This window comes from Condylostylus longicornis, unplaced genomic scaffold (assembly GCF_029603195.1).
Source record: "Condylostylus longicornis isolate FDR11 unplaced genomic scaffold, ASM2960319v2 ptg000038l, whole genome shotgun sequence".
In the NCBI taxonomy this organism is placed as follows: domain Eukaryota; kingdom Metazoa; phylum Arthropoda; class Insecta; order Diptera; family Dolichopodidae; genus Condylostylus; species Condylostylus longicornis.
This window is the reverse complement of record NW_026578007.1, coordinates 15,750,679-15,776,160: the sequence shown is the minus strand read 5'-3', so window position 1 is coordinate 15,776,160 and position 25,482 is coordinate 15,750,679. Positions and strand designations below refer to the sequence as shown.

The 25,482-nt window shown below is 23.2% G+C and overlaps 2 protein-coding genes across 3 annotated transcripts in view; both read right to left on the bottom strand.

Annotated features, from left to right (window-relative positions):
- Positions 1-308: 308 nt before the first annotated feature.
- Positions 309-2,158, bottom strand: LOC129609168 (splicing factor C9orf78). Its single transcript, XM_055521081.1, has 5 exons — positions 1,965-2,158; positions 1,600-1,891; positions 1,422-1,536; positions 613-1,114; positions 309-520 (listed from the first exon to the last, which is right to left on the bottom strand). Exons 2-5 carry the CDS (start codon positions 1,737-1,739, stop codon positions 384-386), a joined length of 894 nt encoding a protein of 297 aa, XP_055377056.1. The 5' UTR covers positions 1,740-1,891; positions 1,965-2,158; the 3' UTR covers positions 309-383.
- A 4,801-nt stretch (positions 2,159-6,959) lies between these two features.
- Positions 6,960-25,482, bottom strand: part of LOC129609057 (tetraspanin-18) — a 91,573-nt gene continuing 73,050 nt past the window's right edge. The window contains exons 4-8 of one of the 2 annotated variants that reach the window (XM_055520914.1): positions 18,110-18,238; positions 8,035-8,109; positions 7,670-7,957; positions 7,357-7,495; positions 6,960-7,085 (exon numbers count right to left, since the gene is read on the bottom strand). In XM_055520914.1, coding sequence (XP_055376889.1) covers positions 7,072-7,085; positions 7,357-7,495; positions 7,670-7,957; positions 8,035-8,109; positions 18,110-18,238 — 645 coding nt within the window. In that variant the 3' untranslated portion in view covers positions 6,960-7,071. Of the gene's footprint in view, positions 7,086-7,132; positions 7,496-7,669; positions 7,958-8,034; positions 8,110-18,109; positions 18,239-25,482 lie in introns of those variants that run through there. The other variant, XM_055520913.1, reaches the window with a different exon arrangement.

The following is a 25,482-nucleotide window of genomic DNA, read 5'->3' as shown; positions in this document are numbered from 1 at the left end:
TATTATTTTTTGTTTTATTTTTTGCTTATGTAAGGGTAATGGAGTAAACAGCTTTGTATTTAAAACGATTTATAAATTTATGCTTTACTATTAATTCAAATACAAAAAAGGCACGTTCTTATAACTCATATTTTCCAATTAAATTATGATTAAACATTTATTTCATCCTTAAATTTTCGTTGTACAGCTTCTAAATTTCAATTACTTTTAATAAAGTTAAGTAAATTAAATTAAACTAAGTAAGTATCCAAAATTTAGTAAGTAAAATTAAAAATATAATTTTTAAAAATGCTAAATAAAATTAGAAATAAATTTTCCATAATCAATTAATTTTATTATTATGTCCTCAAAAAATATACAATTATAAATTATCCTAATTTCTCTTAGTATCTTCGGAATTGCTTTTTGAATTTATCGTAATGATAATCATCAGTTGCTTTTTTCTGTCCAGCTGGTTTTTCAGCATCTACAATAGTATTTATTTTTTTCTTTTTTGGTGGTTCAGATTCTTCTATGTTAACTAAAATAACAAAATTAAAATTTTAAATAAACATAATAGCATATTATCTTAGTTTTAAATGTAAATCTTTTAATTTATAAAATATCACTTACATCGATTATGCTGCATAAAATTTACAGCCATATTAGTTGGAACAAATTGTGATGGACCATCTTTTTTATTACGTTGATCTTGTACTAATTTACGTTTTGCTTCTTCTGTTGCTTCAATATTTTTTATTTTAGCTTCAATACCTAAATCAACTTCTGGAATACCATTAAGCATTTGATTTGATAACATTTCTTCTGAACGATTTGTTGAACTTTGTCTTAAATGATCTGGTAAAGCATAAAGAGCAGCATCTTCTGGTGATAAATATTTTTGATTATCATCACCACCATCTTTAAAATCATCTGTTTTAACTCCTTTTCTTTTTTTAAGTTGTTGTTCAATATATTTCATCATTTCTTCATCTTCATCACGTTTATTTGTTTCTGCCGAAAACTGAGTTCCTATACCAACATCGTATGCATCATCAACGGTTTCTTTTATTTTGCCCGATTTTAAAGCTTGCATATTAACCATTCCACCAGTTTTTGCATTGAAAGGATCTTTCTAATGTTTAATATTTTGTTAACAGATTAATTTCGATTAAGTTTAGTTTTTAATATGGGAGGCAATTAGTAAATGGTAAATGAAATCAAATTTCGTACTACAAGAACTACGAAAAGAACTAAAGTGTGACTAAAATTCAAAATTTTTTTCTTACTTAAATACGTGCATTAATCTAAATGAAAATTAAGGATGGTGGAAATTGTTTTTAAAATGTTCTAAGGCTTTGTTTGCTTTGATTGCGTTAAACGGATATACAGAAAGTAGTATGGGAGGTAGGAGAGAAACAATAAAAATTTTATTTACTCACTATAGTTAATTCTTCTTCTGGACCCAACTTCTTTCCTATAGCTAAACCAATTATACTAACACCATGCGGTCGCGTTCTTAATTTTTGCCTTTCTTTTGTTTCGGAGAGCTTAGATCTAAAATAAATAATTAATGAATTTTAATTCAACCATATTTTTCATTATAATTTGCTATCATACAATATTTCTAAACTGTTATCTTCTTCCGATTTTTCATCTTCCTCTTCTGAATGCCTTCTTTGACGCAAATTTTTTTTAATTTTTCTCTTAAAAATTATTTTCTGCTCAGAATTACTACTTGAATTTTCGTCCTCTGACATCTTATATGCTTAGATTTAATTAAACTAAACAATATATTTCCAACAGCAAGATATTGTGGATATAGCAACGCTTGAAATGAATACAACTCCAAATGTTACTGGAATAGCAAAAGCTAAATTTATAGGACCAAAAAATTTGTCTATCAAGTTATCTGTAACAGAAATATTTAACATTAAACTTTTGATATTATTGTGTGGTTTGATATCAAATAAATATGTATTTACCGTCTTCAACTAATATAAATGGAGAAAAAATCCATGCAACATAATATAAAAATATTAAAATTATCACTGACAAAACCAATTTCCCATCCAGTCCAAAGAAATAAACCATCACACAATTTTTTTTAATGAAATATAAAACGTGAACATAAATAAAACTTTTATTTTCAATTTGGAAACAATTTCTTATTTATGTATTTTTTGAATTATTTGCATTATCTACGACTTTGACAGTTTTCTTGATAATTGTGAATGATGATATATTTTGTAGTTCTAATGTCAGCACTGTCGCAAATATATAAATTTAATGCATCGTGAATATTCACAATAGAGACACAATCAATCCCCGTCTATCAAAATAAAAGATCTGGAATCAATTTGACGTTCTTAATTTTTCGGTACAATGTGAAGTTTTTAATAAATGAAGTATGCATTGGAAAAACAATTTGAGAGAAACATAAAAATGTGAGTGGAAAATTACTTTTTTTTTTGTAATTAAAGGTAAACAGCTGAATAGAGTAGAATTGCCAGTCTAAAAAAAAGTAGATTGCATATTCTCCCAGTATTCATATATTTTGCAGTTTTGGTATACGTCCATTGGGTCCATAGATAATAAATAACTGGATATCTGTCATTTATGATTGGGTCCAAAAATATAATTTGGAGAACCTTGAATTTAAACTTAAAATAACATTTTCGGTTCACGATTATTAAAAAATTGCATTTTCCTTTAATTTTATACAAAGGTTAGTAGCGTCATCTATTAATCAAATTAGATATTAAAATTTGTTTGCAATGGGACAATTGAAATATTACAGAAAAGTAATTTAAAAAAAACAAGACTTTTCCTTTACTTTATTAAGGAAAGGGAAAAAATTTTTTAAGTGTTTATTTTTAATAAAATATGAAAATGTATAAAACCAACCATAAAAATTTTTTATTATAAATAAATTACAAATTAAAATAATAATATAGAAGTTTTGTAAATTTGTTCTGCAGTAGCTCTAATTAATCAAAATGCTGTTTATGCTTAGTAAATTTTTCACTGGAATTCAAAACTGATCGATTTTCAATAATTTAGTTCTAACTTAGATCTTAATATTCAATAAACCCAAACTGCAAAATCTGCAAAAACAGCATGTTGAAAATTGTACTTGTGCTTCTAAAAGTTCTAAAAGATTTTTTAAAAAATACATGATTGTAATTTACAAATCTGTGATCTGTGATGCGAAAAATATTTTTCTAATTGATTAATTAAATGGTAAGGCTATATGGAATTCAATCAACATTAAAGTTCTTAGACCCACTCAATGATTTTTTTTCCTAATAAAAAAATATTGTTAAATCTATTCTTATTGATCTTCAAATGTAATATACAAAAGTTTAGCTTTGGGTACGCCAACGCTACCATTAACATTTTTAAATTTTTATTGTATTTAATTAAAAAGATTTAATTTTGTTGGAGTTGAAATATATATATTATGTTTGCATATACATATATATATTAAAAACCAATTTAAAATAATATTTTATTAATAAATTTCAATATAACATAAATGAGTTTTGAAATAATATTATAATAATATAGGTAATATTAATATTAACTTATAAAATAGATACAATAATAATATTCTTATTTAATATTTATTATATAAATCTATAAAATACTTAATAAAATTTTTTGAACAATAAAATTCTTATTAAATATTGAAATTTTTTTTTTTTGTGTTTGTTTTTTTTTTTATTTTAGAAAATTTTATGCTAGATAAATTAAAACTTTGAATTTTTTATACAAATTTAAAATTAAAATATAAAAAATTTTTTTGTTTCTATTAAAGAATAATAATTTTAAAACTACCCATATATCTTATTTATTAAATATTTTTATAATTTTTAATATTAAAAAATTAAACAATTAAAATATGAAAATTTAGAAAAAAATATTGAAAATTTATTCGAATTTTATTAAATAAACAACAAACATATTATTTTGTAAAGAAAAATAAAATAGAGTGGTTTAAGAACAAAAGCTAAGTGATGTATAAACTAATGAGGCAGTATACAAATTTATTTAAATCTATATTACAAAAATTTTTCTTGTTCGAATACAAATAGAGGTAAGTATTTTAAGAAATAATTTATTATAATTGTATTATAATTGAAATAATAAAATTATTTAAAATTATTATATAAAACACATTATAGCATAAATATTTTCATAACAACAATATTGTTAAAATTTCTGTAATTGGCTGTTCTTTTCATTAATTAAATTATATGCAAGACGTGAGAGAGAGGAAGTAAATTGGCTAACTACTTGGCTTAACTGCTCGCTAGCAGCATTAAAGGGCTCTACTCTCACTCCTCTCTAACTATAATTACGTATGAATTGATTGAGTTATTTAATTTTAATTTTTATAATTTCTGATATATAAATCTTGACTAAGAATAGAATTAATATTAAAAATAATCATAGCCTTGTATAAATTTTTGGTATCTTAATGAAAATACCAAATATAATTCTTTTTAAAAGAAATTCCTCTAAAATTTCGAATATTTTTGGATTTAAAAAATGCTTAGAAATTTTTAAGCCAAACTCGAAATAGGACTGGATAATTTTTATTAATTTACATACAAATTAAAATTTAAAAATTAATTGAAATAATTAATTAACAAAAATTATAATTTATTTCTAAAATATTTTGTGTACCTTTGTAATATAGATTCCAATTTTGCAATGAAGAAGAGAGCAATTATATAAATCTTATTTTTGTTAAAATTATTGTAATTATTGTAATACATGATATTTTGAACTTTAAAAAAAAAAAATATTTTTATATAGAATTACGTAAGAAAGTATACATGAAAAACATCTGCGTATATATACATATTTTTTGTTTGTAAAATTTTAAAACGTATAAGAAATTATATAAAATTTTTTATTTAATTAAATTATTTAAAATATTATTATATGTACGTATAATATATTAAAAATTTTAATATAAATTTGAAAAATTTAAGTTTTAACTTATAAACTCTTAACTATTTCTTTTTTTTTTGTAATTTTAAAAACAATAATAAAATTTTTAAATTTTAAATTAATATTTTTTTTTTCATTTAATATAAAAATTACAAGATTTCTAAATTTATAATATTTGTGGACGTTTTTTTTTCTTAATAATTTTTCGATTTTTAAATTTATTATTAATTATTTTATTTTTAATTTATAAAAATTCAAATACATAATTATTTTATTTTAGAATATAATTTTATTTGTATTTTATAATTTATTATTAAAAAGTGTTCATAATAAATATTTTGCAAATTAATTAGCAAAAATTATTATTATTCGAATATTTGAATTAAAAAATTATTTTGAATGAATTAATAATAATAAAGGAAAAAAATTTTTACTAATATTTTACATAAAATTTTTAATATTTCTTTAAAATAAAAATTGATTCTTTTGGTTTTCTTCTTTTAGTTTAATAATGTGAACAAAGATAATTTTTAAAAATTATTATTATTATTATTATTATTATTTTTAGTTTTTTTAAATATTTTGAGATTTCTTTTTAAAACACATTAATTTTTTTTTTAAATTCATTCATTTATTTGAAAATAAAATAATATTTTTTTTGTTAAGAATGCAATTAATTTAAAATTAACTTTTAATATCTGATTACATTATTTGATTATTTTTGAATAATAAAATACAAAATTTTGTATTTTCATGAAAATATTAAAAAAATTTATAAAATTTATATTAGATTATTTGGTACTGTTTAAGCATCTCATACATAATATGTTAAAATTGTTTCTTTATTATATATATACGTTAGCACTAAATATATATAAAATTTTGAAAACAAATCAATATTTTAAAATAAATTATCATTCGCTTCTGTGGTATTACAAGCTTATTTAAAATTCTGTGGCAATATGGATATAAACGTGTTAAGCCAAAATTAATAATTATATTATTATGTAATTTCGAATTGATTAAAATATTAAAATTACTGCAATTTGTTTCGACTTTATAGAATATAGAAAGTCAACATTTCTATTCATAGTAATTTACTATTTTTTTAATTAAATACTATTTTCAATACTGTTATCGACCTGTTAATATTGAAATTTTTTTTAAATTTAAATAAATTTTCTAAGAAATTTGCATGTCTTTTCAAAAAACAAAATATTTGATTAATTTTTAAAAGTAATATTATTCTTAATTTGATTCGAGCCAACTAAGAATATTCCGATTTGAATTAAATCTTGTTGTATTATAAATTAAAATATTAAAAGAATTAATATATATTAATAATATAGTACCAACTACGGCAGGCTAGTCACCTACCTAGTTAAACTCTATGACGCTATGAAACTATTGCATGAGAAATCATGCACTAACCCTATGCTCCTTCTAGGAGTGAACAAAGGAACAAAAAAAAAAAAATATAGTACCAAATTGATTTTAATTGTTTTTCCCTATTGCCACAGAATTAATTTTTAAATATTTGTTTTGTTTTTACACATTACATATTATTTTTGTTCTCATTTTAGAAAATTACTTTATTCTAAATTATTATTACTTAAGTAATTTTATTTTGAATATTTTGTTGTGTTGAATTGCAAATTTTTGTAAAAAAATTTTCTTTTTGCTATTATATTAGAATTTTTATAAATTTAATAATTATTATTTCACTTAAACTACATAATAAAAAATATTTTATATAATTATAATTATTTCTATATTTAATATAAAAAAAAAATGTATAATATATAATATATTAGAAAACAATTTACAAAAGTCTTTCAAGGCAGCCTAAGCTTTTCATACAATTTTTTTATTACATTTATAGAATAAGACCTTCTTGTTACAAAATATTCTTAATTAATTAATTAATTAATATTTTTTATTATACAAATAGTTACTTTTATATATAATATATTTCTTAAAAAATTTATTACAATAAAAAAAAATCTAACTTAAATGTCTAGTAAAAAAAAACATATAAAAATTTTAATTTATTTAATTATAATTAATTATATTAAAATTTTACATAATTACATTTAATATTTTTATTTTAATTTTTTTTAATTTTTTGACTTAAAATTCGATTTCTAAAAAGAGAAAAAAGAGAAAGAGAAAATAATTTGTATAAAAATTTTAGAAATTTAGAAAAAAAAGAAAATAATTTAGAATAAAAAAAAAAATTGTTAGAAATTTTAATAAATTTAATAAAAGAAAATATTATTATTGCTATTAAATTAAAAACAAAAGTAATAAAAAAATTAACTTTTTTTAAAAATATTTTCGGTAACACTCAATTTTTATTTTTCTTTTTAAATAAAATTAAAAATTGTATTTAGAATTTTATTTACAGCCTCATACCTCGATATTTACTTATTGCTTTACATAAACAAAATGCTAAAAATATGGCCAATAATTGTACTATGGCAACACCTAAAGCAACAGCAATTATTATTATTCTATTTGATAATAACCATTCAACAACAGCATCGTAACATCCCTAAAAATTTAAGAAAAAAATTATTAACAAAAATAATGGAAATATATGCAATATAAAATTAATATATAAAAAAAATGTTCATCCTAAATTTATGCAATTTTTTTTTTTTTCTAAAATTTTAATTCTACACTTAAATGATATCTATGCAGTTACTTCATGAATAAAAAAGAATACCTTTTGGAAATAACTATTATCACTATGTGGACTTGTTGGACATTTTGGATCTTCTGGTATTATTTTTATCATATCTTTTAATACACAACATGCATCTGGTACTGTACGATTCTCTTTATATGTTTGCCATCCTTTTGAATATTCAAAATCACGATAATCATTAACACCACAACAATGTCTCTGTGCCATTATATTATTCCAAACTAATGTTACAGCATCAGTATGTTCTGTACTCGAATAATATTTACTTATGGTCGTTTGTAAGAATGTTTTTGTTTCAGATTTTGCCTAAAAATAATTAATTTTTATTGATTTAATTAATTTATTTTGAATTATTTTAATTTGTTTTTAATTGTTTTATATACCCTTTCTTTGTAGCCAAATGCTAATCCAGCAACTGATATTTCAGCAATAAGAATAATGATCATGAAAATTCCATACTAAAAAGAAAATTAATTTTATTTAATTATATTTTGAATTTTAAAATTAAAATTATTTTTAATTATTTATTAGAAAATTTACACTATCATGTATGGGGATTATTGTAATAAAATAAAAATGTTGGCCTCATCAGTGATTTTATAAAAAAAAAGTACATTATTAAAGTTGACAAAAGGGCCAATTGCAGAAATTGATCAAAGCAAAATCAAAATTTTAATTTTATTAATTCGAGCAAATATGCAGTTAAAAAAAATGAATCATAATGCCAATTATTGTAGTTCAGATGATTTGAGCCAAAGAATAGTGATGGTGATCATCATAATTAAGGGGTGGAACTATAACAAATATGAGAATGAAATAATGAAAAATTACGATATTTGCAAGTACAAATTGGATGTATGACTGTGATTCGTTTTTAAATGTTCATACAAATTAAAAATAAATTTAATAGAATTACAATATTTCCGATAACTAAAGAGCAATAAAACCATCTCCAATTAGGTAAAAATTTAATTACTTTATACATACGGCAGTATTAAGGTAGCTTAAACAATTCGTCACACAGCCCAAAATACTTACAATTTCGGTAAGATTATTGAAAAGGATGCTAGAATTTTGGTTCGAAAATATTAAATTTTTGTCATTCTTTACCTTTAATCGCTTAAATATTAACTGTTAATGAAAATATTATACTGCATATAAGCATAATATTTAGCAGTCAGTATAGTCCACATTCCTCAGTATTCCCTTGTTCAAGAAAAAATCTCAATAATTTTCCACCAACAAAAAAAAAAATAAAAAACCATAAAATAAATTTCCGCTTTATTAGCTTTTCATTTTAAATTTCCAAGTTTAAAAAAAAAAAACGTATAAAATACAATCGAAAGTTAAAAATGACTATTTAACTGTAACATTAAAATGAAATTAGGTATAGGCACTGTTAACTGGTTTTCGCTTTTTTCTATCCCCAGTTCTACCCCCTTTTAAACTAAAATTTTAATGTACTTATATCACATTATTGAATATTATGGGCTTTATTATTATTACTCATTTAAATTTTATATACAAGTACGTTTTTATTTTTTAAATAGTTTCTGAAATGCATGAATTGTCTCCCAAATTTGACTCAAAGCGCGCACCTGACCGTGACGCTTACAGTACTCATTATAAAATGAAAATAAATGGGGAAAAAGAAAAAGTAAAAAAGTGTTGTATAGGTGTACTTACCTTATAATATTATGGCATTTTAAATGCGTTTAAAAAATCAGGTTAGATTTGAAGAATTAAATGAATGGGGCTACGATCATTTTTGTGATTGGGTTTACGATGAAAGGAAAAGTTAATTGTGTTGAGTATAGAATGAATACCATATGTATAAGTTCACTTGTATTTTCACAATATTTGCCATATACAAGCAGAAGTTGTACATTGTTTTTAAATTGGTTATGGGAAAAAATTATTTTTTTTTGGATTATTTGTTAAAATTTAAAGAAACCTTTTAGTTAAAAATTGTTTTGGTGAATGGTTCTTTTCACTTGTTTTTGATTGCATATATCAGTTCTTATTTTATAATTTTATTTCATTTTAAGAATTGTTTTGGAGAAATTTTTCAAGACTACAAGGTTTCAGTTTTAATGTTAATGGATTCTTAGACAAAATATAGATGGCGCATATATGATTTTAAAGCTATAATATTATTTATAGTGAATTCAATTGCTCTTCATAATCATTCACAATAGTTCTGGTGGTATAAATAAAAATTATCAACAGTTTATAACAATTTTTATGTTTATAACAATCCATTAGAATTAATTAAATAAAATATATGGGTCCCGGTATAAGAGTCAGTTTTGCAACGAAAACATAGTACGATTTAAAACGAATATTACACACATCCAATTACTATAACAATTATCTAATTATTAGCTACCTAATATGTTCGGACTCATACACTACTGTGCCATTATTGATCTGAATTTCAATTTTCTCTTAAAGCCGCAAACTTTTGATATTGTGTGAGCGAAGATTTTGTTTAAAAAATAAGAATACTAAATATTGACCAGAGCGAGATACGGTTTTAACAAGATGAAAATGTACCTATAATTGCAACTAGTTAATTGTGGAAATAAATATTCAAAATCGAAGAATTATCACGAAAACATTTAAATTTTTGCATACTTTATAGAACAAAATACTAATTTAGCAAAGTAAGAACGTTCACTTATGATTCAATTTATGATTTGAACTTTATATATTGGAAATATTGTAGATTAAATCTGTATTGGAACTATTATATGCAAATTGTTCTTCTTTTAATAATTATTTGCTCATAAATTAATTTGGTATATCATAAGAATTTGAATTATTTTACATTTTTTAAAAATTAAAAACATATGCAAAACTTAAAAAATAGAGCCTTCATACTTATTTCAAATTTCTGATTAATTTACATAAAATTAAAATTACGTTAGTAAGATTAAATTTATTAGACATTAGACTATAAGATATGCATAAGATAGTAGAATTGAATTCATCAAAAAATATATATTCAATAATTTATTAACCCTTATCTATACTTGTACTTCTATAAGAAGAAAACAATAAAATTGCATTTAAGAGAAAAATTACAAGAGAACAATAATTGAATTGAACAAGTATAGTATTTGCTTTACTGTTATAACAGCAATTTTGTATTGAAATTAAATTATTATAATTTCTTATCATAGATGACGCAAAAAATCAAAAAGTCCAATAATACAGAATACGGACTCTTTCATAATCTCATAAATATTCACAAACCTTAATAATGCAAATTTTTTTAAAAATTTCAAATTTTATTTACAAAATAATCAAAAACTAATTTTTTTTTTTATCGATTCCGGGTTTATCTTTTAAATATTTTTCAATTAAATTCAAATTTTTATTAGATATCTTGATTATTACAATCAGCCATGTACATACATACATACATTGCATATATTATGTAGGGTTCATTAGTTTTCTTTTTTTGCTAATATAATTTCTAATGTACAAAGTCTCACTTTTAGAAATAAAATAATATTGTACTAAATGCATATACCATAGCACAAACTGTGCACGTAGCATTCCATTAAATAAAAAATTTTATTATTTTTAACATTGATATTTTATAAATTTTGAAGCCAATTGCATAGAGAGGGTAAACATACCTGTATGAATCCCAAAATAGTTGGTTTCTTATAAGCGCTGTATTTTAATATTAAATAGAAAACTCTTTGAATAAAATTAATGTACCTATGCTTGTGCATACTAACAAATTTTTCACATAAGTACTTATTTTGAATTTGTGATTAGGATAAAAATAATAATGATGGCAATGGCATTAGACAGTAAAATGTATTTTGTTATTTTACATTATACGTATAACGTAACAGTATATTCGCATGCATATTCACAATATTGAAAAACAAATTGTTAACGAATGTTTTAATGCGAGTAATGATGCGACGACACAGCGACAACACAACAGTAATGTAATTATATGAGTGAAACAATAGGAATAGCAACAATAATAACAATCGATTGTATGTTTTGCATTAACTTTAGAAAATTATCGATTATAGTTTTGAAAATAAATGATGGTAATGTTTTGCGATAATGATGTTTGGTATTTTGATAATGTTAAATGGTATAGTGATAATTGAAATTCAATTGAAGAAAAATTTTACGTAGTACTTAAAATGCATATTTTAAAATGAAATAGAAATGGAAATTCGAAATTCGAAAAATAATTTTTTAAAAGGGAAATTATTGAAGTTATTTGTGTGTTTGTATGTATATATAAAATTTATAATGTGAGAGTAAATTGTACAAGGCAATATTTTGCAAATATTGCGGTTAAATTTTAATGGTTGTGATTGAAGTTTTATAAAGAAATTGTTTTCTTATATTTAAATTCAATTTGTATGCTCAATTTGAAATTTTCACCATCAATATATAAAATATGCGGTTTCTAAATGATTGATAGGTTTTCTCCTCTAATTTTCTCAAGAAAAAAATCGAATCGGTAGTAAAATTCCTATAGGGTCTATACCCAATTTTTCCTGAATCTGGTTTATGTATAGCATGGCAAGCTTTTTTAAATATGATATCGGTTGGGTTTAAGAATTTGGAATACAGCTCTGAACTGCAAGGAAAATACAAATTATGAATGTATTCTATTCGCATACGTATTTTTCATTAGTTTCATTTCAATTTTGGCAAAATTTTATTTATGAATGCCTAAAATTTTCAATTTTAAAATTATAATTACAACTTTAACCAGGTTTTTCTTGAAACCAAAGACATTCATTTTCATTATAGTAATACTACGACCAGCCTACTACGACCAGCCTGATATGAGAATCCTATATTTAATTCAAATTCGAGTGAAGCATATACTCGAGTGGCTTCTCTGCAACTCCAAAAATAATTTAGTCATATCTTAATTACAGTAAGCCGCACATGTACTTCTATAAGTGATTAGTAATTTCCTATAAGTGATTACTATTCCGACAAAATTTGTTTGTGATTGTAGAAGTGTATATACAATAATTGACATACATAGCCAACAATATTGTACAGGCGTAACAACTCGGAAGTTGTTACGCCTGTACAATATTCAAATTTTAACAAGAGGAGCTTGGTATAGTGGCCCACTTTCATGAAAAATTTTGTTTGATTATGGGCCGCTATTATGAAATATTTTTGTTGTAGTTATATAAGTTCTTAATGGCCATAGCACTTAAAAAATTTCAAGGGCTTTATAATATTCCAATTCTACTAACCCGAGTGAAGTACTCTATTACTCTTGTACTCATTACTCTTCATATAGCTCTTAAGAAAAATTTATACGGGTACCCCAGAGTCTACACAGTAATCCCTACCTTTCCTCGTTTTCTTTAGGAATGATTTGATTGGAAAATTTTGTACAATTCGTTTACCTTTTGCAATATGAATTTTTTTTTTAGAAAAACCTTAATAAAAGAAATTTCGCTAAAATTATGATTGCATTTTATTTAAATAGTAAAAGAAAAAATTAAAAAAAAAAATTTATGTTTGTTTGTTACTGTCATTTATTGCATTTTATGCAATAATAAAAAATTGCGTGAAAGTTTTTTTTCTGGTGAAGAAAATCATAAGAAATGAGTTTTCAAATGTCTCGCGTAAATTTTGTAATACAACGATCATATCTCATAAAATGTGATTTTTTTGCTGATTTTAATGATTTCCAATAAATCAAAATATTTGTTTTTTATATTGTTAGTATATTATACAATAAACAAATAAATAAATATGTAAATATGCAAGTATCATAGTAAAAAGGTGAGGTTTGATGAAGGAAAAGTTATGCTTTAACACTTTCATTTTTGAATGGTAAATTTATTATAAAAAATAATCATAATAGTGAAGAGTCAATCAACAAAAACAAAATTATTGTAATTAAATGCAATTTGTATAAAAGGTTAATGAATATTTATAAAAAAATATTAAAGGTATTTGTGTTTTCAAAATAGGGAATTAAAATGTTCAAATTTCTGCACTTTAAATTTTCTTTAAGAAAATTTTGATTCAGAAAGTGATGATAATGGTATTTGACTTGCCTCAGAACCTAATGTTAATCTCACGTATTGCAAATGATCAACGAAATTAGTTTGTAAATTAAATATTTGCGTATAACAGAAAAAACACACTATTTCAGGCGCTTGTTGTAAATTTTCTCTAATTTATTTCAATTACTCCCGAACCATATCAGATAAAAAGATAATTGGCATACCAATTTAAAATTCAGTTAACGTGAGTGCTTAAAGGGGTGCTTAAATCGATTTTAAGTTCTTATATTCCAGAATCTGTTCATCTGCGAAAATTGTCTCTATATGAAAGTTTTGCAATCTCATGAAGATCTATACAATAGTATACAGCAATGCACTTAGAAACGAGAAAACCTATACTTCTTATATTTTGCCTTGTTTACATTTTTTTACGCCAGGTAAAAATTAAAGTAGTTCCTTGTTCTTCTTCATTTTCTCTAGAAATCTTCTTTTTAGCTTAATTTCATTCGCATACAAAATATTGAAGGAGCAAATAACCACATTAAGCGAAACTTCGTGTAACTCACCAAGAGTTAATGAGAATTTCGTGCAGTGGGGAGCTTTGAAGCCCTACATAATAGTTATGAGAATTCTATAGACTAAAACTACTTACTACAATTTCGTTAACGGAATGGTTTTTAACATAAATAAAAGGAATGAAGAAAACAATAAAAAAAACTGTCAGAAAAAGGTCGAAACAGAAAAAGGATGCCTTTTCTTATTAAATTTCAAAATAAAATGATAAAAGGAATTTGGAAAGGTTAGAAAAGGTGAATAAAGGCCACCAAAAGGGTCGCAGAAAGATTTTTATGTTTAATAGTATTTGAAAAAGGAACCACAAAATGGTTTATAAAAGGTCAGACAAATTCTGCAAAAATATTTTTTCCTTACAAAATTTAGAAATTTTCAAAGTTAAATTGTTAAAGGAATAAGCGTTGAGAATCTGAATATCATTAGATACAGGGATTAAGAATGAAAGTCCATGTGTCTGTCTGTTGTTTAGTGGAGAAGAAATGGAAAATTCAATAGAAGTTTAAGAAGAGAAGACGTTTTTTTTGTAAATTGGATTCTTAATCTGAAAAAATTACAAATGAAGGGAACCTATACCAATCAATTTTGTTTTAACAATGTAACGATATTTCCATATTAAGGAGGAGGATTCCAGAAGAATTAATAGGGTTCTACAGAATTGCATTTTTGTATTTTATTCATATTTCATAACAAACTGAATGCTCTTAGCAAAAAAATTTTCATATTACAAGCCATTAATCGATTTGTGATGAAAAACTATCGAAATCAAATTTCCTTACGGCGAGTAGAAACTGAATTTTTTTGGAAATTATTGATGAGACTACCCTCTTAGTTTTAAAATAATTTTATTCCATAACTGATAAATTTTATTTTGTTTTTTTTTGTCCTACTTCGCTCCTTTGAGGAACATAGGGCTTGTGCACGATATTGTAGATAACCATAAACTAGTTTCTTATGTCTTTTAGTTTACTAGATAGGTGACGAACCTACCGTAAATTAAATTTACCCTGTAACATATAAAAATTTAATTGGCATTATTTTTAATAAAAGAAGACTCAAGTATACATGTACATTTCAGCAAATATTTAAAATTTCCAACAAAACCCTCTAGATTTCATAATATACCACAATGTCAAATGTTATACATTTTAGCATTAATACTTAAATCTTTCATCATTTTAATTTTCTTCTTTTAAATTATAATTATTTAAAATATATAAAATTAAACTGTTTTTCATCATGAACCCATAACCGTTGTCATACTGTCAAGGAAATTATTATTATTTTTTTTTTATGCCATAATAATTAAGATTATTATTATGAATCCCAAAAGAAACCTCAATGTCAAAGATCTTCTAAAATGCATTTTTCAAGAAAAATCATAAAAAATTTCAAATCTATTTTTAAAACAAAAGTAGATCTGTAAAATGAAATAGCAATAAACTTAGGCTATCATCTTACTAATTTATCTATTTTTTTTTTTTTTTGAAATTAAAATGGTAAACCACAACAGAAAACTTAAAAAATTGTAAAAAAAAAACCGAATCAAATAAGCAAAACAAAATCAAAAAAACTATTTAACGCGCGAGTTCAATGAAAGTGAAAATAAAAAAATTAAAATAAAAAAAAACAATAAAAAGTTTTAATGTTTTGGTGTTTTTTCTCTCCCCGTTTTGTAATCGGTAAATATTAGTTAAGCGATTTAAATAAAGTTTTTATACAATTATGAGTTTTTTTTATAAAATTAGTCTTTAATTTCAAATTTCATATAACTTTTATAATGTTGAAGTAAATAATTTGAAAGTAATGAAAATTGTTATTCAAATATTTTGGTTAGATGAGATTTTGGAAAAAATTGCATATTTACAGGCGACTTTTTTTACAAATAATGGTACGCCTTAAGCCTTAAAAGGTAGTTAACACCTAAACAGAGGCTTGGTTCAAAAATATATCAATTCCATTTTATTTTACATTACAGAAATGGAGGAAAAATTAGTTAAAACTTGAATAAACAACAAAACACGAAGAGTTTTCAATATAACAAGATCTTTTGTTTTAAAAAAATGGGAGTTTTTTGACAACTTTTTCACATGACAAGACGATAGATTTTTAATTCGCATAATTTCAGGAGGATTATAAGAAAAAAAATGAAATATTGACGGACATTAGCAGAAGAAGAGCGGAAAAGAGGAAATGCCAAGGAAATATTCATTTATAACCAAGAATATAATAACATATGAAATATGCACAGTTTTGTAGCTTACTATTGTTTTTATATTGAAATTCGAAGAATTTTCAATGAAATTTATGAATTTATTTTCAAATTAAAATAAAGAATAACATATGTGTGACGTGTGTATATATTAAGTTTTAAGAACCAATATTATTTCTCAAATTCTTTTCGAAAATAAGACATAATCAATTTAATTAAATATAATATAAAATTATATTGTATATCTCCAACGGTGTAACGAAAATATACAAAAATAATGCAACAATAATCTCTTACTCTTGGTCCATAAAAACTTAAAAATTAAATGTGATTTTCGGTTATCTGACGATAGATGGCAATTTTAATTTTCTATAAATAGGGTAATTCTGTTCATAGTCCTTATAGTGAAATTCGGGAAATTTATTTAATTGTCGTATTCTAATGTCGAGAGATTTTCATTTGCCAATCACGGTCTCCTAACTATAAGTAATATAAATAAAAATACATATAATATTTTCCTTTCTCTTCTTATATTTGTTATAAATTATGTTCATTTTTATGCTCAGCCTGAAACAAGTGACATATATAATACAAAAGTCTTATTCAACGTCTCCATATACAGTTCAAGACAATGTCACAAATTCAATATTGTTTAAAATCATTGTTTGACATTTCAGATTTAATTTGTTGAATAACATAAACAAAAGGGATGCCATCAGTCTTAAAAATGTTATAAACTTCTAAGTATTATTTCAGAAAGAGCTTCGGTATACCCTTACTAAGAAGAAGCAAATGATTTAATAAATTTCGATTTGTTCAACAAAATGAAATTAAATATTTTTTAACATTTTTTCTGCAAAAATATTTTAATACGATAATTAGGTATGCGTAGAAGATCATATATGTATATACGAGTATATACATTTCTTCATTTATTTCCCATTTCAAATTCCACCAATGGCCATTAGTGGAATTTTCTTCAACATTTTCTGGTACGAGTATAATAATCGCGGCAATCATTTTCTTATTGTGTTTTTTTGTTTGTGCGTTTTTGTTTACGTTTTATAATCATTTGAATTTTTAATGTGTTTAAATTCAACACTTTCCTTATTTAGTATATTTTTAAAATGTTATTATTTAATATTTTATATTTGAAAAAGAAAAAAAAAAATTAAGATGAAGATGAAGAGAGCAGAAAGAAAAAAGCAATATAGGAAATACTTTTTTGTTTTATTATGCATATTTAAAGTTTACGTAAAAAAAAAAAACACAAATTTTTTGTTTTTATTTAACACCCATAAAATTGTACCACATTTGGTATATTAATATTACATGTGGTGTAAATGAACGCTTAATTCATTTAATGCTTGTATAACACAAAAAAAAAAGACGAAGAAGATTTATTTTACGCTTATGTCATATTAAATAAATTTTTTTTTATATTCTAACAAAGTTTTTTTATGTATTTCTCTGTAAAATACTATAATGTCAAAAATAAGCGATTTATTATGGTAAATAATTTTTTGTTTTTTGATCTTTGAGTAAAAGTTAATTTTAAATTAAAAGAAATATGCGAATGCATCATGCAATACAATGGAATTTTGAAAAAAATGTGAAAGTATTTTTTAAATATTGGCATATACTTACTGTTGTTAATAAGCATCGACTCTCTCTAATTGCTCCACAATATCCCAAGAAACTTAAAATGAACATTATAGCTCCACAAATAATTAAAACATACGCTAATTGTTCTATAACAGCTGGTTGCGTAAATTGCTGTAATTACAAAAAAAAAATATATATTTATATTGTTAGAAAAATATTAAAAATTTGGTGAAATATTTTGAAATTTTGATAAAGAGAAATATTATTGGCAATGCAATCAACTAATCGGCAACTCTAATATATCGCAACCCTAACGATCAATATACAAGTATGAACAACACAAAAATAAGCACAAAGCCACCTTAGCAAATTTTTGCACCATGGAGAAAATATCACACATATCAGAACAGAAATGAAAATACATGCTCTTATATGGAGAAAAAACAACAAAAACAAAAAAAATTTAATTGGGTTCTTCTTAAATTCACTCTTTCTTGCGAATTCTCTCACCACTCTCGCGCTCCTTTGTAATGTAACAATAGATACTTGCCGTGTGCCTATAACTTTGTAAGATAACGAGCGACGCAACACTTTGTAAAACAAGGCACGATTGTGTAGTTATATAAGTCGCTTTATTAACGATGTGTACCATCTCTTTAAACAGTCGTGCCCGCAATTCACATGCGTATTTTCCTATAATCTTTAATCATCGTTTTCCAATGACGAACAAATATATAAATTGTAAAAAATTGTCATAATTATGACAATTACTGTTACTTTCTCCTATTCTATTAGTAACAGAATTATAGTTACGATAATGTTATTTTCTTGTAACTCTATTAGTAAAGCACCCGCCTGGAAAACGGAAGGCCCGCATAGAAAATGATAGGTTTGAGTATAGTATTTTTTTCTGTCTTGACTCTACTCTCCTTCGGTTAACATTATTCGTACAACTGCTTTCCAGTTGTACGAAGAAAATTTCCTTAATTTTTTTCCATTTAGTTCTCTTTGTCCACTTAATACGAACTTATCGCTAAAACTAAAGTTTCGGATCCCACCATGTGCCATGTAATGTCATGATTGTGAATCAACTATCTTATCTACTATGATGAACTTTTCCCACACCAATAATTCTTAAATTTTTCTGACCTTACGGTTAAACATTAATTTTAAATTTTTTTAAAGTTTATTAACCTTCTAACCCAAAAACAAAATTGGTGCTAATATTCTTATATTATTAATCCTTTTTCTCATACATAATGCTTACATATAGGCCAATTTATTTAAAATTTTATATACAAAAACAAATAAATTTTATACTGGAACAAAACAATCAAAATTGCGACAGATAATGGTCAGTGACTTTCATTAGAATTTTAAAACATGTGTTAATTATCACACCGAATGAAAAACAAAGAAATTAAATTTATCATATGTCTATAAAAGTGTTTAAAAGCACCTATATATACACTGTATGGTTAATCAGAACACGCGATCAAAAAACCATAACATAAACTTTTTTTATACACAATTTAATTCTTAAATAGGTAATGGTGTACAAGTGTAAAAGTATAACACTTAAAATCCACCTTAACTAAAATAATTATACGAAAATATATGAACGACTTATCATTTCCTATTAAAAACACACCTCTTTTGTGTCTGTACCACAAATTATTATTTACAGAAAAAATAAAAGTATCTAGAATAATTAATAAAAATGCTATAAGAATTAAAGTAATTTAGAAATAAATAGGAAAATTTGGATGACTCATTAGGCATTTAGTGAATTATTTTGAAAATTAATTTTAAAAATTTTTGTTATATTATAATAATAATCCTTGTTTTGAAGTGATTAATGATGCGGGCCAGCAAGTACTTACAAATTCTAGTTATACTATGTACATACATGTATAAGTATGAATGCCTAAATTATATTTGAGAATAATTTTGGGTATTTTTTCTTTGTTATTATTATTCCAATTTCCCGAAAATAATGAATTAACACTATTTCTCTCTTGTACCTTTATACACAATTTATTAATGCAATTAATAAATTTTTTTGATTTTAAATATAGGTTAATGTACCATACCATAATTACTTACAATATAAAATACATAATGTTATACAATCTAATTACATAAGCACCTGTATTATGTAAAAACAAGCTAACATAATTATATAGAGTTTAATTATAGTATTTAATTAGTTTAGAGTAGTTTACTCTCAAACTTTTTCTGTTATTTAAGGTAACATGTAAACTTTTCCAGCTTTCATACATATTACATATGTAATAAAATGTAATTTTTTATACATTTATAGAAAATAATTAAAAAAGTAAGTGAAAATTTATTTAATTTAATTATAACTGTATTTTAAACGATAATAAACTAAACTGTATAACAATAACTTAGTACATAACCAAATAAATTTAATAAAAACTGTACTATGAACAGTTACTAAACCATATATCTAACAATAATATAAGAATATAACAATTAAAATATTTGATAATAAAATATTAAATTATATCTGTACTACAGATGATACTAAACTGTATAACAATAATAGAATATAATTAGTAATACAATAAAAATATATAAAATAAAAAAAAATATTAAATCACTTTAATAATAAAAACAACAGTATAACAATAAATCTCATATTGTTCTTATATTAAAAATACTTTCTTATATTAAGAATTCTTATTATATATCTCTACTTCAAAAACCCATAAATTCGAAATCTGAAAATATGACTGTAAGATACTTATTTTTTTTTTGAATCAATTCAAACTGTTATACATTTTTACCCGAAGAAGATGACATTTATTAATTGGAATTTTCACTAGAATATGAATTGTTAAACCGTTTTTAGTCTAAAATGAAGCCTAATATGTGAAGATTTTTGATATATTTTTACTATTATACTTCAATTCAATTTTATTTTAGAAACGGTTATACATCACCATATATATTCAATCTTTTTCATTACAAATCCATTTGCATCTCAAATGCATTCCTCAATTTTTTTTATAACTCACATGAATATTTATATCACAATATATGTATAACACTTATAATCTCACATGAAATTATATAACAATATATGTATAACACTTTGGGAATCATTGAATTATTTAATATCATTTAGGATACTTGATATATAAAAAATAAAAACTGTTATAAAAATGATTTCATAAATTACAATTTATTTCCGGTTCCTTTAACAAATTTCTATAGTAAAATATAAAGGATATTTTCATACATGCATATACACATACATTCTTATAACTACGATAATTTGGTAATTTATTATGTGTATATAAGTTAAATAAATAGTTTAACAACTCTATACGTAAATGAGTGCCATAAGAAAATATGTTTAAAATTTAACATAATTATATTCAAGTTGACTTCCCCTTCAATTATAATATAGTTCTGGTTTTTGAAAAGAGGGGTCGTTTTGGTGGAGACTTTGTTCTTGAAAATTATTCTGCCTATATAGTTTTCTACAATTTCCTCTATTTTGGAAATATTTTTCACATTTATAACATTTAAAGTTTTTCCATCAACACCCTTTATTTTTCGACTATATTTTCATTTCATTATGAAAATTTTCCATCATTGTTAATTCACATTCATAATAATATAAAAGCTATACATTCTGTTGTTAGTAGCTATTGTAAATTTACATTATTACAACAAAAACAACAAAAAAGTATGTAAATAAACAGAAAAAGAATTATTCTTGGTGCGGTCATTGAACTTTTCATTGGCTTCATTCATTAAAAATAAGAACACAAAAATACTCTCAACTTTTTGTGTTTTCATTATTTTTATTTTTCTATTTATTTAATTCACTATTTATTATTGTAAGTTTTATTCATTTATATTTACAATTTGTTTATATACGCACATACTTATAGATACATGCAAACACAATAATATTGAATAAATTTTATTTTATTTTCCAAGTAAATTTCTATTGTATTTAGAAAGTCGCCCGCCAAAAAACAAATAATTTCCTTTTTTTTTTTTGATTAAAAGTTTTTTCAACAATTTCAACAAGTTTTCCCTCCTTACATGGTTTCTATAATTTAAGTATAAAGGTTTATAAATTATGTGGGTATGACAATTAAAAATAATGTCATACCGATGTCATACCAAAAATATTATTTACAAATTTTATTAAATTATTCGATAAAAGTTATACACAAGAGCAATCTTAAAAGCTGATATAACAGAAGTTGATAGCGGAATACAGAACAGGTCTGATACAAGTATTTGTTTTTGGGAAATGCTATAAAAATTTAGGTGTAGTTCAATCATATCTAATAAAAAATCTACGGTATCTATAGTATACTAAAACTGTGAGAATTATCAAAAAGGGAAATTTGAGGCAAACAATTTTTCCACCATTTTTACAAAAATTACCTTATACGTGTTATGTGTTAAAAAACGTGTTACTTAATTAAAAACCGAATGTAATTTTTGATCTCAATAAATGTAAATAGTCTATGATTCTGGAGTTTCAAGCAGGAAGCAACATATCTAATAATTTCTAGCAAAGAAATTAACAGAATTAATGAAATCCGTCTGTACATATGAGTGCAGGTTATTAAAATTCTCATATGTATATTTCCAATAAGAAGTTCATCCGTAGCACAGTGATCAGGTTAACACACGGTGCAAGTTTTCTCTTTCTCTCTATCTCCCTCTCAAATATAATATATTTTAAATTCAAAAAAGATCTTCTCAATATTTTAAATTTAATTTACGAAGAAATCTCAAAAATATCGCACAATTAGACAGGGGGTCTAATATGTAGGTTAAAAAGCATTCTATCAGAATTCAATATTCGTATGTACATTAAATAAGTCTTCTGGAAAACTTGTAATTTAAAAATGTACATGTTTTCATTTATACAAATATATGTATATATATATATATATATACGTCTTCATAATAGCGTTCTAATTTAATCGATCCAATATTATTCTCTAAAATTCTTGTACGAGTATATTTAAGGGAAAATAGAAATTTTAAGGGTTTTCTATTGAGAATTTTACATAATATTATTAAAATTCATGCAATGTTCTCTCCTTCTAAATTTACAATTACATTATGTAATGCAATTGTGCTTTATATATATATACATAATATGATATTAAGTAAAGGGGGTTGAATTGAAATGTATTTATTAAAATGCTATCGTCACCCTTTTAATCAAATATTTAAATTCTTTTTACTTAATAAAAATGATTTTGAATTAAAACGTGCATGCAACAGTATACGTTCGTATGTACTATACGTATAGAATCATTTTCAATATTGTTATACATTATGTATAATAATAAGTTCTTTAACGGTATAAGAGATGACATTAAATTTAAATACAACAATAATTTTTTTAAGTTTGGCTTCTTTGTAAACAATTTAAGTAAATAAAAAATTTACCAAATAATTTTTTTTATATTTGCTCATGCTAACTATCATGACAATAAATGAAGCTATAAAATAAAAAATTTTTGTTACTTAAACTAGAAAATTTTCAATTATAGAAAAGTTAATATTAAATTTTGGGGGCGTATATATAAAATTGTAATCAAATAATTTTTGACAGTAAAAAGGTAAATAAAAAAAAATTTTTCAAATTAATTTACCAAAAATTATGGTACACTTTTTTTTCGTAAAGCTGGGGAGAAATAATTAATTTATTTACTTAAATTTAATGAAATTATTGAGAAATATAAGTGTATAATTTCTGTGAATAAATAAAAAAAACTGTAATATTAACTGTTAAATAAAACTGGTGTACTATTAAAAATGATGAATTCCTTAAATTGGGAATGGTGAATTCTATGTTAATTTTTCTTGAAATTTCATTTCATCAAAGAGCTTTCTCTTATTATTATCAACCTAAAAATAATACTTTTAATGTCACATAGCGTAGAAAAATTCAAAATTTACAAAAACAATGTTTATAATAGGCTCTGATCTAAATACGTCAAAAATTTGTCATAATAAGTGATGTCGGAATATGAACCCAATTACGATTTATACAGAACTGACGTATCAATGCCTGCCTAGCTTAATTTTAAATTCTCACAGCGGATTTGTCATATATGATCCCGTAAAAAGCTAAATAGGACCTACTTCTGTTCTTCTTCTGTAGTCTTCTTAAAAAAAACCAGTTGACTTTCAAAAATCTCTAAATTTTTTACTACCTTATTTAAGATTACCACGAGAAATAATGGAAATTTCTTGCAATAATAAACGCAATCGATAGTTTAATCTAATTTTTTTCTATAAACTTGCATATATATACACTATGCATTTTAAATTATGCAAGTATATACATTTTGAGTATATATTGGGCCTTATATATAATTAAGTATTGATTTTAAAATTGTTATATTCAAAATATAAAATAGAACACAAGTTAAAAGAATAAAAGAGGTAAATAACCTTTATTTTTTTGTAAAAGTGTACGTTCTGAGTAGCTTGCAATTTCGTAAATTTAATTTTATAGGTATAATATAGGTAAACATTTTTTCCAATTGCCGAATCATTAAGTACCCAACTGCATGTATTGTCTAAAGTTTTATATTCAATTATATTGAATTTTCATAATTATCATGAATATATAATAAAGAAGTACGAAATTTTTTCAATAATAATATAAATTATTCATTATAATTAAAATCATTTTCAATTTACGATTAGAATAAGCTATATTTAGACAAACTGTTATACAGTTTATGAAATATTATATTTTCATATTTAAATTGCGTAATTTAAGAATTGAAATGTGATCTTAAAAAAATATACCTACATAATATCTATATAGAAAATATTTAATTAGCATATTTAATTTCAAACTAATTTTTATTATATTATGTAGCTGTGGTGTGTACACTTTTAAAATTAAAGCTTGTAATAAAACATCTAAATAAATAAGGTTATATTTTTTTTCATAAATCATTTCAGTGATGAAAGTGTGAAAAATTTTTTTTTAATGTAAATGTATTATTAATTTAAAGCTTCATTTATAATTGCTCGTTCAATATAGTTGAGATTTTCTAAAAGTTTAACTAGTTTTTTCTGAGTATATTCAAACATTTTTTTTAAATTTAATCGAAAAACTTGTGTATTGCATTTATTTTCGAATTTTTTTTTTTTAAACAATTGCTTTCAAAGTAAATTGAAAAATTTGTGACAGTATATTGAATATTTTAATTAACACACTGAGAAAAAAATTGGTTTATGATAGTGAATAAGAAAATTAAAATTTTTTCAAATTCCATTTCACTTATTAATACCGACTCAATAACAGCGGAACAGTAGAATCAGTTTCTTAGTATTATGCATATTATAATGACACATACTCATGGAAAGAGATGATGTCAAAA

Coding starts and splice junctions, on each gene's coding strand:
- LOC129609168 (XM_055521081.1), bottom strand. CDS start 1,739: ATGTCAGAGGACGAAAATTCAAGTAGTAATTCTGAGCAGAAAATAATT. Junction 1,537..1,599: donor GATAACAGTTTAGAAATATT/GTATGATAGCAA, acceptor TATTTATTTTAG/ATCTAAGCTCTCCGAAACAA. Junction 1,115..1,421: donor CAGAAGAAGAATTAACTATA/GTGAGTAAATAA, acceptor ATTAAACATTAG/AAAGATCCTTTCAATGCAAA.